The sequence below is a fragment of the Talpa europaea genome (genome assembly GCF_964194135.1).
Source record: "Talpa europaea genome assembly, chromosome: 15".
Lineage (NCBI taxonomy): Eukaryota > Metazoa > Chordata > Mammalia > Eulipotyphla > Talpidae > Talpa > Talpa europaea.
In genome coordinates this window covers 13,977,018-13,992,540 of record NC_140083.1, presented here as the reverse complement: position 1 = coordinate 13,992,540, position 15,523 = coordinate 13,977,018, and the positions used below count along the sequence as shown (strand labels likewise).

At 34.3% G+C, this 15,523-nt stretch overlaps 1 protein-coding gene across 1 annotated transcript in view; it reads right to left on the bottom strand.

Annotated features, from left to right (window-relative positions):
* Nucleotides 1–14,150: 14,150 nt before the first annotated feature.
* The window catches only part of BLTP3B (bridge-like lipid transfer protein family member 3B), a gene marked incomplete at both ends in the record, with an annotated part of 53,856 nt that continues 52,483 nt past the window's right edge, over nt 14,151–15,523 (bottom strand). The window contains one exon of the mRNA XM_084256259.1: nt 14,151–14,270. Within this exon, the coding sequence (XP_084112385.1) occupies nt 14,151–14,270 (120 nt within the window). The remainder of the gene's footprint in view (nt 14,271–15,523) is intronic.

Genomic DNA, 15,523 nt, shown 5'->3' with positions numbered 1-15,523 from the left:
CTGGCAGCAATGCAAAATAATACATGTGTGCATGTACACAAATTGTCCAGTTAATGCCCACAAATGTTTTGGGATAAAGATCTAGCAGATGTGCCATCTTACAAGTCTAAAAAGATTTACTTTATCTTCCATAATTTTTTAAGTTGCCTTAAAGTCAATTTTTTTCCAGCACTCATAAAATAAATGGCATTTTGAAGGTATGAATTAACATCAAATGAATCTGTTACATTTAAAACTGTTATTTTAAATCTTAGATGATTGTTGTATTTCCTCTTAAATGTTACTGGATGAACTATTATGACAGAAAACCATTTGTGGAATTCATTATTGTCTGTTGGCAATGTGTTCATTTCTTTGTTACTAGAAATGTCATTTTTTTGAGCTGCTCTTAGTCATATGACTAGTGCTTTGGTCCAGAATCAGAAAAAAATAAAACATGAATTCTTCTTTTAACAGTAGGTGGTGATGATGATAGTGGTGGAAATGATGAAAAATAATAAGTAACTAAATGTAGATTTATTCATTTATAATTTTTAATTCCCTGTGTAAACTAGCCTGTCGACTGGCTAGTAAGGGACCATATTGTTCACAATGACTTGACCTACATTTCCCTTAAAAAATGCCTATAGGGCCTCCCCGGTGGCGCAGCGGTTGAGCGCTGGGTTGCGAAGCTGCCCGCAGACTCTGCGGCACCGGTTCGATCCCCGGCTACTCCCCGGCCACTGGAGGAGGGTCCCACATGGCGCGCAGACCTCTCCTGCCGCCCGCTGCTCCCCTCAGCAGTGTACTTCGGTCCTTCTGCCTGCTCTGCTCCCCGCTCTGGCTCTGGTGAGTTCTCTCACCCTCCCGCGCTTCTGACTGTACCCAGTGCTTGTATAAATAAATAAAATAAATAAATAAAAATAAATCTTTAAAAAAAAAAAAACCTATAGGTTTAATGCATAGATTTTGTGATCTCCAAATCAGCTTTACAAATATATTTTTTGATTACTTATACATCCTGAATTTGTTACCTACATGAGATTAAGAGTCAACTTCAAATAAATGCAGTTTCCTGGAAACTATTAATGCATTAAATCAATAATCCCATTACTCATACCCTACTACTGAAATCATGGTACCTATCAAATCACTTATTATATGACTGTGTTTTTAATATTATGACTGTATTAAACAAAGACAATCATGTTTTATAGAAAATGGGTTGCTAGATGTTTTCATCAGCAATAATTTGTTTGCTTTTTAGGAGAAAACACTTTGAGGCTTAAAGGAGACACACTTAAAATCAATATTGAGACGTATTTATGTAACATAAAATTCATCAATTTTAAATGTAAAGTATGAGTGTTAGTGATTTAGAGTTGTGCCCTCACCACTAGAATCAAGTTTCAGAACACTTTCATCACCCTCTCAAACTCCCTGTGCCCTCTTACAGTCAAGCTGTCCCTCATTCCCAGCTGCAGGACAAGCACTGATCTCTTTTCTGCTGCCATATTTTTGCCTTTTCCAGTATTTTATATTCATATTTCATGTCTCTTTTGTCATTTTGTTACTTACCATTGTCCTTTCAAGATCCTTCCACATTGTTCTGTGTAGCAATAGTTTATTGTTTTATTTGTGAAGTTGTACTTTGCTGAATGCATGTGTCACATTTTATACACTGACCAGTAGATGGATGTAGCACTTTGTATTTCCATCAATAATGTATGAGAGTTACAGCTTACTACATCTTCACCAACACTTGGAATTTCAGTCTTTTAATGACATCTTAGTAGACATGTGGCACTATCCCATTGCATTTCCCTTTCAAATCAAAACAACGAGATATTATGTCACACCTGTGAGTGACTATTATCCAAAAAAGACAAGAAACAACAAGGATTGGAGAGGATTTGGAGAAAAGGCAACCCCTGCATCTTGTCAGTGGGAATGCAAATTGGTGCCATAATGGAAAGCAGTGTGTAGCTTTCTCAAAATATTAAAAATAGAAATTCCATACAATCCTCTTATCCCATTTCTGGATATTCACCCAAAGGATACAAGCATACAAATTCAAAGAGATATAAGCACCCTCATGTTCACTAAAGCATTATTTACAATAGTCAAGAGTTGGAAACAAGCTAAAAGTGACCACTGGCAGGTGATTGGGTAAAGATGTGGTTATACACAATGAAATGCTACTCAGTAGTAAAATAAGATGAAATCCTGCCATTTGCAACAAAATGGACAATGTGTAGTAAAATAATCAGATGGAGAAAGAAACACTGTATGATTTCACTCATATGCAGCACACAAGAAACAAAATAAATAAACTAAATAAAATGAAAAAAAATTTTAGACTGCAAGACCAAATTAGTGTTCCCTAGATGGTAAGGGGGAAAGGTGATGGGTAAATCAGGTAAAATGGCTCAAATTGTACAGTGAAGGATCAAATTGAACTTACATTGGTAAACTTAATGAACTTTATATAAATGATGATGTAGAATGATGCACATCCAAACCTATTACAATGTTATGCAATGTTACTTCAATGAAAAAGTTTTTAGATAATTTACATTTCTCTAATGACCAATGAAGTTGAGAATCTTTTTGTTAAGCATATGAACAGATCTTTTCCTGTTTCTTAAAATTTTATTGTTTTTCTTCTTATTGAATGATAAAAGTACTTAATTAGATCTAGATACAAGTCCTTTGTCAGATTTTTCTTTGCAAATATTTCTCTCCAAACTGTAGCTTGTCTTTTTATTTTCTTAATGGTTTCAACAAGCAAAAGATTTAACTTTTTGAAGTCTATCAGTTTTTCATTTGTTTCATAAATTTTGTGTCTTATCTCAATGTCACAGTCTTTATTGTTTTGTTTTATAGCATGCATTCATTTTTGCCCTTACATTTGGGTGTGTGACTCATTCTGAATTAATTTTGGTGTACGATGTGAAGAAAGAATAAAAGTCTATTTCTTTCCCATGTGGATAGACAGCTACTCTAAAAATATATCTTGAAAAGGATATTCTTTTCCTATAGAGTTTCTTTGACACTTTTATTGAAAATCAATTGACCACGTAAGTGTGGGTCCATTTCTAGATTCTCAGTTCTGTTGCAATGATCTATATGTCTATCCTCATGAATCCTTTCATTTTCAATCTGGCAGAACAAGATAATATTGTGAGAAAAATAATCATGTTCAACACTTTCCATTGTAGCATATAATTTATAAAATTTAAATGTAAGAATATGAAAACAAGATGATTAGTGGTTCTAAAACATATATTCTTTACTACATTATTTAAAACAAAAGTGGTAATTAGTTCATTTACCACTTTTGTTTTAAATTTAGGAATTTTTTTCCCCCTGGATCTGGAAAAGAGAAAAAAATTGCATTGCTTCTATTCATTGCTGTGTTGCTTATACTCATTAAAAATAAATTTACAAGGGCAAAATAAACATGATTGTTAAACAATTGCAAAACTGTAAGAATATACCTAGTTCCCTTAAACTGGTTCACATCTTCAGTCACAGAAGAATAACATCCATAAATTTAAAGTATATTATTAAGGATGTACTCTCTCTGCCTATTTCTTCCATTGTGCTATTGCCAAATAAATTGTCTGTGGCTTCAAAAAATAAACAAATAAAATAAAACATACTAGGTGACATAACCACAATATCACTGTCAGTAATTTTAAGAAATGGAGATCACAGTTGCCAAGACTAAAAGATGCACAGATGTTTCCATTTTTTAAAACATAAAAGATTCCAGAAAGTAAATGCTAATAAGCATTATATTGAAAGCTAGCACAATTATAGAACAGATGAAGCATATTGTCCATCAACATTTTTTTCCAGTGATCATGAGAAGACAAAATAGTTTCCCCACCAAACTAAATTATGTACACCCTTAAATGGTGTACATAGATCCTGAATTATAAGTGATCAGTAAATCTCTTTTTTTTTAAGTTAAGCAACCGCAAACCTGGAAAATGACTGTGAAGTCATATAATAAAATGAAATTTTAAAAAATAATGGGACCTTATTGAAATGGATTCATCTCAAGGGAGTATCTTCAATAAATTTTAAATCTATTAGTAGATTAAAAGAATGGAATCTTTATTTATCAGTTAGCATAGTTTTTGAGTGCTATGTGCTAAGCTCAGTTCTAGGCTCCAGTCTTTTTTTTTTTTTTTTTTTAGTGGGACCCTTGCCGGCTGCGGGCAGCCTCGCAGCCCAGTGCTCAACCGCTGTGCCACCAGGGGAGGCCCTCTAGGCTCCAGTCTTATAATGAGCAGGGCAGTTAATAAACCTGCTTTCAGAGATTTTATGTTCTAGTATGGGAAAAAAGAAACATGTAAGCAAGCAAGTAAATATACAAGATCATTTTGAATCCAGTAATTTGCTATAAAGAAGTCAAGACAGAACCCACGTTTTTAGAGTGAGAACATTCTCTGCAAGCCTCCATGTATTATTCATCAGTGAAAATCAAATCATAAATGTATAAAAGTACTTTTCTGACCTAGATCAATGATAAGACTATGGACATCCTGATATATACCTGTACAAAGGTAGGGAGAAATGCATGGCAACTGCCTTCTAATAAATGCAATTTACAGAACAAAGAAAGAAAGGCAAGATCCAGGTAAAATCAATTTATCCTGAAACTCATAGCCTTAAATTTCTTTGGGACCCAAAGAACAAATATTATCATACCCTTGCTCCCTACTTACGTTATTCATCATAAGTCATGGTTTCCTAATACTACCCTCCAGCCACTAATCTCTATACTGTTCTGTACATCACCTTTCCTGTCCCCATTTTCCATCCCTCTCCAGCACCCAAAATCTTCCCATTACCCCTCTAGGATTCAAAATCGATCAAGTCATGCAAGTTTTTCCTTCCACAGTTTTTCATATCACAGTGCCTGGAGGTGATTTTCCTGCATTTTGTTAATGGTGCCAGAACATTTTCCCTCCCTACTCTTCAAAAGCAGTCATGCTTGAATCCTGTACCATCAGACCAAGTCAGCCATGTTGAAATTATCTTCCAACCCCACAGCTTACTCCTCAGTCCTTGAAGATTTCAGCTACTGAATCATTGTCATTCCCTCTAACATTCCTCCTTCATTATTCCTTGGGATTTTAAGCTTCTCATAACGACACTTTCAACACATTGGCCTCATCAGTTTTGTCTCCTCTTCCCCACAATGATGTTGTTCCTCATCCTTTGTTAGCTATTCACTCCTAAAGTCATATTACTTCTTTCACTATCACAAATTAAATCCAACATAATCTCAAACATCCCATCTTCCAATCTCTACTTCATCTCTAGAACTCCCAACTTCAAACGATAAAATCATTCCATTGTCTTTTTCTTACTATATAGCACTTAACTAATAAACTCTAATTAAATTCATGTTTAGCTCTCTTTGTGACCATACCTGCAGAATAAAGCCTGGATAGAGAAAAACACCAACCATGTTAACTGGTCTCACTTAAAACACATCATTATTATCAGCAATTGAACTCCAACGGTACTTGGCAATGACATTCTATTTCTCGAATCCATTCTTTCTTCCTTTCTCCTGTAAAACAACTTCATATTTTCTCTCTTAAAACCTCTGATGCTCCTCCCTAATGCTCACTCTTAGCAATGACCCCTCTGCTTATTAAGGTGAGAAGATCAAACCTTCAGAAGAAAATTTTCCACACGGGCCTCCCTGGTGGCAAAGGGGTAAAAATCTCAGTACTATCAAGCTATCTCCAGCCTCTGAGGCCTGACTTCTATCCCCAGCCAGGGAGCTGACCCACACGGTGCAGCCGACCTCTCCAGTCTTGCCCTCTGCTTCCCCTTAGCAGTGTATTTCAGTAGATCTGCCTGTTCTGCTCCCCATTCTGTCTCTGGTGGATCCTCTCACCTTTCGGCACCTCTGGTCTACACCCCAGTTCTTGTATGCATAAGTAAATAAAATTAATCTTGAAAAAAAGAAAAGAAAATTTTCCACAAGTTCCCACTGTCCTCACCTACCTGCACCTGTCCCACATTCCTTGCCTTCTATTTGTGCTCCTGGCAAAAATCAGCCCTGGCTCAAATGTTTTTTACTCCTGCATCATAAAACTTTCCCTCTTGGGCCTCCCCTGGTGGCGCAGTGGTTGAGTGCTGGGCTGCAAAGCTGCCTGCAGCCGCTGCAGCACCGGTTCAATCCCCGGCTACCGGCGAGGGTCCCACATGGCGTGCAGGCCTCTCCTGCCATGCCCTCTGCTCCCCTCAGCAGTGTATTTCGTCAGTCTGCCTGTTCTGTTCCCTGCTCTGGCTCTGGTGAATTCTCTTGCCTTCCCGCGCTTCTGACTGTACCCAGTGCTTGTACAAATAAATAAATAAATCTTTTTTTAAAAAAAAAAAACTTTCCCTCTTTACCAGATCATTCCTAATAGTCATTCTTTCTTCCTTCCTAAAAAAAAAAAAAAAAAAAAAAAAAAAAACAACAACAAAACACCCAAGTGTTAAATTTCACTTTCCTTCTAGTCATAGCCCCATCTCACTCCTTTTCTTCACAAAATGACATTTATGCCAGTTTGTCATGACAGTTCCAATCTAGTCTTGATTATTAATTAATTAAATCTTGGCTTAATTATTAATGGTGCCCTTTTCAAATATGTTCCAGTTTGGGTTGTAAATTATATAGTTAGCTTATCTTTTAATGTAAAAACTTCTTGAAAGGGCTAATGCTAATTTTCTCTAATTTCTGACCTTTTATTTTCTCTTAAGCCCCACTGCAAACATATCTTGCCCCCACTACCTCACCTAAACTATTGTGCTCAAATTCACCACCCAAGTCCATCTTGTTAAACCTAATTGCCAATTTTCACTTACATTTGGGCAGCATTTGACATAGTCAATCATTCCCTCCTTCTTGAACAATTTTGTCACTTGGCTTTCAGAGCAGGAGTTTTACTTGAAAGGAAATGACTCAAAAAAAAAAAAAAAAAAAAAACCCTTTTTCCTGCTTCTGGATGGAGTATAAAGAGGTTTTGCTGGAGCTGCTGTGGCACCTAGCAAGCAAGTGAGTGTAAGTATGCAGATAAAATTCCCTGCACTGAGGATGAAAGAAATGAAAAACAGAAAGAATACAGTCCTTGATAACATTAATGAGGATCTGGAATCACTCCATCCCTAAGTGTATTGTTATGTGAAACAAAACGATTTTACTCAAACCATTTTTAGGGTATGGAGACTTTTATGGGTTTTCCTCTAGAAGACAGTCGCATCTTAAGTAAGTGGCCACATTTTGAGAGGGACTGAAGCAAATTGAGGTACATCCAAATGACAGATTATGGTGAAGGCTTTGAAAGTTTAAGAAATAAAGGATTATAAATGTTAAGCCTAAAAAAAGAGAAGACTGGCAGGGGATATAATAGTTCTTTTATTATATGAATGAAAAATCTAGGACCGACATGTGGTTCAGTGAGTTATTTTAATTCACTGGTAGGGAAAAAAAGGTCAAATAATTATAAAAGTTTAGTGGACATTATGTTTTCTCATTGTTAAGAATTTCAGCTGTAATGTCTTATTAACAGCATTCTGGATTTGTTTTGAGTAAAAGCTGAGCTAAAGGGATTTTAAGTTTCATTCCAATTCTTAAGATGTCATAATGTTATTCTTTAACTTCATGCACTGCAATACTGATTTTATAAATATGGAGAAAAATAAATATAAAACACTAAAGCTTATTTTCATACTATTTGTGTAGTACAATGGCCTCCAGGCATATCGATGGAACTATACAAAAAGTAGATCAAAACAAAATCAAAGCTGATGTCTAATCAGCAAAATACATTAACAACAAACTGAATTCTTAAGGCAATGAAGTTGGGAAGGGACTTAATGATACATGTAAATATTGCAAAGAATTAACTAATCTAATAAGATTATAGGAAAGACTAATATACATTACAGTAATTCTCAAAAGTCCACTAAAAAGGGGGAAAACCTACCACTTTTACTAAAGATATACTTGAAATTGACAAGTTATGATACTGATAATGAGGAAATGCCTAAGTTCTGGGAATTCATAGAAATAAGATGTAAAAATATGCTTAACTTGTTCATTCTGTATCCCTCTTCAGAAATCTTTTGCCTCCTTAGCTGTTTTGTATTCAAAAATCTCTTGTTTAACTGCAAAGAATGGAGAGAGTAAAATAAATGAGTAAAGAAGCAAATGATGATCATCTCTGTTAATTATCCAAGTAAGAACGATGAAGCAAATACACCGAATTCAAACAAAATACTGTGAAACCACTTTATTGCTATACCAGTATGATGAACCCAATATCAGTATCCTCACTTTTCATGTTGAAATTGGAATCTTAAGATTCCAATACTTTTGTGGGCATATCATTAATTGAAGAATTGAACTTATGCATGTACCAATTTGTGCACATTAAAATGAAGAATTTCTGTATTAACTTTTTTGCTTTAGATTTTAATTCATGTAACACCAGTAAATTCTTATCATAGTGATTACTGGAATTCTGTTCAATGTATTTCCTTACACTTTATTTGGTCAATGGTTACTTTCAAAATCTGCTATAATTACACTGTATATCTTGTAGATGAATCATGATCATACCCCTATAAATTTATTTCACCCATGTCCTTCAGGGATATTTGTGATCTCTAATTAAACATTTATTCATGTGCCTATTTTTTTTAAAAAAATCTTATTCTTGATGGATTTGTGACTCAGTAAATGAGATGTCATATCAACTAAAACCAAATGGCAGCAAGAAAAATGTTAATCACCTCATTGTATTCTCCTGACACCCATAATGCTTGACTATTTCTTTACCTGAGCAGCAAATATTCCTTCACATAAACAGTGCAGAATGAGAAATTTCACTTACCATTTAATCAGTTTAGTATTTGGTCTTGCCTTCTTGCTTAAATGGTTTTATTACCCTTTAAGACCAACATTACTCTTGTTGGCTATTCAGTGACGCTATTTTTCTAAAGCCAAAAAATTATCATACATCTTATTATATACAAAAAAAGACATTGATATCATAAAAATTTTTCTTAAAACAATTTCAAATTCTCAAACCTGTGAAAACTACATAGTAGTGTTGGTAAAACATAAGCTGAACTCAAAGGCAGCAAAAATAAAAAGTCATCACGCATTATAATTTGAGGAAACAATCAAAAACATTACTTTGGTGTTTCCATAGCCTGTGAAATTCCAACTTTTAGTATTTTATGTGTTCTAAAGGAAAATTGAGGGGGCCCCTGGTGGCCTAGGGGTGAAGTCTCAGCGTGATCACTCCTGCAGCCTGAGTTCCATCCCCAGCCTGGGTGCTAAGACTCATATAGCAAAGCAGACCTTGCCTGTCTCACCTGCTGCTCCCCTTAGCAATATATTTCATTAAATTCGCCTGTTCTGCTCCCCTCTCTGCCTCTGGTGAATCCTGTCACCTCCCGCACCTCTGGCCTATACTCCAGGTCTTTACACAAAAATTAAAAATAAAAAAAATTAAAAATTAAATTAAAAATTTGAAACATAGATCAAAATCTACTCTCTAGCATTTCTAAATGCAAGTTAAAATCAAACTGTTTGAACTTGAGGAATTAGGCACAAGTGATCCCATGTATTAGTCAATTTCTCATAACTGAAGTTTATTTTAGTCACTATTCTTTTGGCCTTATTTCCATTCTATTTACTGATAGAACTGACATATCTTGGCAGACACAACACCGTGTTACAGTCAAAACCAGAGGACATTCTGGCACTGCAACAGTTTTTTGAAGTGATGTGATGGTTTGTGATAAATCAACTACAAGTTCAGATAGTCAAGATTCTGAAGAAAACAGTATGGCAAATTTTCTCATTCTTTCTTAACCTGTAAACTCAAGAAGTTTGCCCCTTTTTGGTAATCACTACCACTTAATTTTCTAACTATGTACCATCTCCCCTCAACCCAACTGAGAAGAACTCAATACCTGGAAAACATCCTTGATACCTCATCCATTCATTTTTATTCTTTCAACAAATTTATTAAGCACCTACTACGTGCCAGGCACTATATGAAGCATAAGGAATACAAAGTTGAACACCGACAACAAAAAATCCCTGTCCTCATGAAGTTTACAATCTAGTAAGGTCTACATTAACCAAACAAGTACATATGAAATTACAAAGATGTTCAATGTGCTAATTATGTGTGGCCATGTGATAATGAGTAACAGTTAACTCTTTGACAGAAATTAGAGAACGCTTCCCTGAGGAAGTGATCAATGTCCTGAATTCTGAAAGACAAATAGGAATTATTATAAGGCAATAAACAGGAAAGGTATTGCAAGCCAAGGGAACAGCATAATGAGGGTTCTTATTGTGGCAGAAGCACTTTCTCATTTATTCCATATGCCTACAGGGCAATGAAGGCAGAACACAAGTAATTGAAATACAGTGCACAATGAGGTTGAATAGCTAAATTCTACTGAATGATTTTTAAAGTTATGTTTTAACTGTTTTAATCTGTTGAGATAGTAACTCTTTTAATGCTCAGAATGCTTTGTCTACAGTAGCTGAAGGTCCTAATATATGTGACCTTACAGGTCACATTAAATACTCTTTTCATTCTAAGAACAATGAAAAACCTCTTAAGTGTTTTAAGTGAATGGATAGGTAGGTTGCCTTGATTAAAACTGTACTTCAGGGCCTCCCTGGTGGTGTAGGGGTTAAGTCTCAGCACCATCACCCATGTTGTAGCCTGACTCCGATACCCACATGTCACAGCAGACCGCTCCTGTCTCACTGCTGCTCCCCTCATCAGTGTATTTCAGTAGATCTGCCTGTTCTAGATCTGCCCCACTCTGTCTATGGTGAATCCTCTCACTCTCCACCTCTAGCTTACACCCCAGTTCTTGTATGAATAAATAAATCAAAAGAAATTGAAAAAACAAAACAACTGCACTTCAAAAAATTATTTTACTCAGTATAGTGTATGAAGTGGAGAAGGGCCATTTGGGACGCACGGGAGGCATGAAAGCTTAGATTTGGGAGGTGATGAGAAGTAGGGAGTAGTAGACAAATTTCAGACATGTTTATAAGGCAAAATGACAGGACCTGCTGATGAACTAATGGCAGTGGTGGGGATTGTGGTGGGAAGGGAAAAGAGTAAGGGAGGGAAAAGATGAATTCTAGGTTACTAGTTTGGCCACCTGGGTAAACAGTACAGTGATGTTCATTGAAACAGTAAGGTAACTTAAAGAGGACGTTATAACTCCTGTATTGACAAGTTTTGAGTAACAATCACAACAATAAAAACCAGGAAAAGAATTTCTGGTGACTTTTTTCACATATATTTGCCTGCAATCATACACAGCCACTCTTACATGGCTAAATAAAAATGCTTCATCACAACTAGTGTCATATGGCAGTCTTTTGAAATTCTAGCATGAGAAAAGAAACAAAACAAGACACCAAGAAAATGTTTCTGACATACATGAAATTAAAAAACAATACACAATTACCATCATTTCCTTCCCCTGATCATTAACATCTCTGCTAGAGACTTAGCAAATTAAAAAAAAAATTTTAAGCTATATACACACACACACGTATATGTATATACATATGTATATACCTATATGTATATATGTGTGTATACATATATATGTGTGTGCATATATATCTTAAAAAATTTTATTTTATATATGTATGTGTGTGTGTGTATATATAGAGAGAGAGAACAACCTTTTAACTATTTTGGGGTCACTTACCAAACTCTGCTAAAGTTATGATAGATTGACTCCTATATCTTACATGACTGAAAGGTTGACGTTAAATTAGGCAAACAAAAATTCTCCAATATCTTTCAAGTTGAACAATATACACCCATCATACACATACACAGTATTAAAAGTATATTTATCTTTAAAAGAAAAACACATAAAAGACAGTGATTCCTCTCCAAGCCCAAGCCCCTGGCAAAATCTTCAAATTAACGACTAAGGTAAAGTAACAGCTTATAACTGGGTATTAAAAGGAGTACTAATGTGATTTCAATCAAGTCACTTGTTTTTGAGCTTAAGGCTTTTTGAAAAACAAAAACAAAACCTCTAATGTGTGAATAATACTTGCTTCCCAGTTTTGTTGTGGGAATTACAAGAGAAAATGTTTTCGAAAGTGTTTTGTGAATTTTAAATCTCTATAAAAATAGTACTCATTATACATTTTTAAAAGTCCAAAAAAGCATATAGATCTGTGCTAAATATCATTTCTACTGTTTGTGTGATTTTCTTGAAAAGGTCAAGTAAACTGAAATAAGAAAAAACATTCAGCTTCTATAACAGTGAACAATTATATATATCATAAAATTAAAATTTATATAGAGCAATAGGTCAATCCTGAGAAACACTGTTAGCTTTGAAGAAGTTAATGTCCCATCAACATTGCTTTTCTTTAATAGATACTGCTTTTGTTGAATATACACCTACAAATCAGAAGTACTCTATTAAAAACATAAGCTATTAATTTTAAATCTTTCATTAGACCTTTGCTTTTAATCTAAGGCTATTATGTGGTTTTAGAATAACATGGTTTAACATGATTTTTAAAATGTTCTGCAGTAAAATATCAACAATTTAATTTGTTCATTGCTGTATCCTCAGCTCCCAAAACAGAGTCTTGTATTTTTCAGTAATGTCAATGAAAATGGATGCTATAGAAGAAAAAGAGGCCAGTACAGTATTCAATAAAATCTAAATCACTGTAACACTTATTGAAAATGAAGCATGTATTTTCCTTCTAAGTGCTCAAATAGAGAATGGCTATATAAGGCATGCCAACAAGCAAAGCACCATAAAGTGTCAAAACGTGGCTTAAAAATTCAAGTATCTTAAAGAGCAGTCCAGTTTTCATATTCTATCTTGTAAATATTTAAGAATGACTTCTAAAATAGACCCCAGTTGATGTAATTCTATCAGAAATATATTTAAAATCTTTAAAAGCCTGTCTCTTAAACACTTACGTACTCATATAATTTATGATTGAGATTCTTTCACATTGGTTTCATCCTTAACAATCCCTAGAAAATAGAATTCTAAATTTACTAATTATTCTCAATATACAAGATTTTGTTTATGTCACATAGAGCTTTAATCAAAACTAGCTTTATAAATTTAATATGTGCAAACATCTACTTAACATGATACTACAAGAATGGTATGAAATTGTTTCATGTATGTGAAAAGAAAATTCTGCAAAAACACTCTCCCCCTTAAATAGAGGAGAGATGAAGTTAAAGAAATAATTTAAACAGTATTAATTAAAATTCTTAAAATTACAAATGCTGCTAAATTTAGCAGGATAGTTAAATAACTCTTTTACTTGTAATAATATGTTTAAAGGAATGTACAAGTAATGCTTTTTAAATCAGTTGGCCATATACTCTACTGTTTTCTTTTTTACAGTTTGTGCTTTTTATTTTTACATTTGTACCATCTTTTCATTAAAAATTATAGCTTCAATTTACACACTTTACCCATCATTTAAAATTATTTACCCCCCACATTTCCAAGTTATTTTTGGGTTCAGTAGGATGATGATTTTCCAAAATTTTCAAACCCAGCAATTACATAATTTATTAATTTTCGCTGACTTTTTACAATCATTAAATAATTCTAGATTTAATTACATAATTTTAATGACATTTAAAATGTAAGCCTCCTGCTTACATTTTGTATGAGTCCTAAAAGCATTTGACTGTTGATAACAGTAAATTATTAATGAGTAATTATAAATTCAGCAACCTATGGGACACAATAGGTTTTCATTTCTTTTTTTTAAATGTGGTATCAAAATTAGGAAATGACACCCTATTTTCATTAGGCATGTAATTATTTTATAGTATGTGCTGAATTTCCCATAATACAGCAGTTTGAAAGAAGGTTAAATGCCAAAATACAAAACAACCAAAAGATTGTAATGCCTGTACCTAAAACTTTCAAAACCATCTTTGAATAGTCATTTCATTCCATTCCATTCCACTTTATTGTCTTTTCATAAAAAAGAAAGTCTTGTACTAATTGATAACAAACATCACATTAATAAATGTAACACCTCCCTAGTCTGGAGCTATAATTTGAGTTTTTGACTGCCATTCCTGCTATTCAGCTGTCATCTTCTTTATATGATGAAGAAGAGCATCTTTTTCCAAGTGAGCCTCTACAAGAGCCATTTTAGCTTTAGCCAATTCTTGCTTAAGATATTCATTCTCTTCCATGAGCTGAAATAAATTTGGAAAATAAGAGAACTTAATCATTTTCAGAAAATATAGACTACATAGTACCTGAAGATTTATACTTGGGACAGTAAAATTATACAATATCAGTGAGGATGCACTTAAGCTGAAAATTGTTTTCAGAAGCTATTTGGCAATACAGAGCAAGCATTTAAAAATGTTAATTTCTGACATAGCAATTCAAAACAGTTAACTCCCAATTTCCAGATTCAAATACTGAATCTGGTTAATCTCAATTTCCCTGGACTCCTCAATGGCTTTAGACACTGCTAACCTCACCCCTCTTTCCTAAGTCTCTCCTTTTTAGTAATCTTTGCTACCGCTCTTTTATCTTTCATTCTCTCTACCAAACATGTTTCCTGTTGTGATCTGCTGTTCAAGTACACTTATATTTTTGGAAGCAACCTAAATGCCCCAAAACAGATGACTGGATAAAGATGTGATATATATACACACAGTGGGATACTATTCATTCATCAAAACAAAGATAAACTCATGCCATTTGCAGCAACATGAATGGGGCAGGAAGGGATTATGCTCAGTGAAATAAGTCAGAAGAAAAAAAAGAAAATCAGCGAATGGTTTCACTTATAAGAGGAATATAGAGGAACCAAACAAGGGGTCAGGAAAAAATAAAACATAACAAAACTAGCAGGCAAAAGATAAATAGAAGACACCCAGCTGGGAAGGGGGAGGGAGGGGTTTCATACTAGGGGAGGGAAGAGCACAAGGGACTATGATGAAGGTTCACAGGTGTCTTAGGTGGGAATTCTATGGGAATTACACCTTTCAGGAACAGCAATGTAAAAAATACATATATAAGTAAAAATTAATAAAATAATATCACTTATATTTTTATTCCATAATTGGTTGTCTATCACTTGAGTCATGCTCTTTGATGAGCTCAGCTTTTCCTGGGATTCCAACTATCATATATAGCCAGATGAAGCGCAAACTCTGTTCTGCGCTCCAGACCAACATTCTGAATATCTCATTAGACATTTTCACCTTGATGGGCTAATTAGTGTCCTTTCCCCCTGATTAAGATTAGTTTTAACATTTTATCCTCTTGGAACTTTCTCTAACCCCTAAGTATGAAAATATTGTAAAATTAAGGAATTTCTCCCAAGAAAAATGTATTTACAGAGCGAGTGTCTCAATAGATAGGTTGATATGCTATTTAAATTTATACCCTTGATTACCAATAATTCCTTGGACAGAAGAATAAACTCATTCTG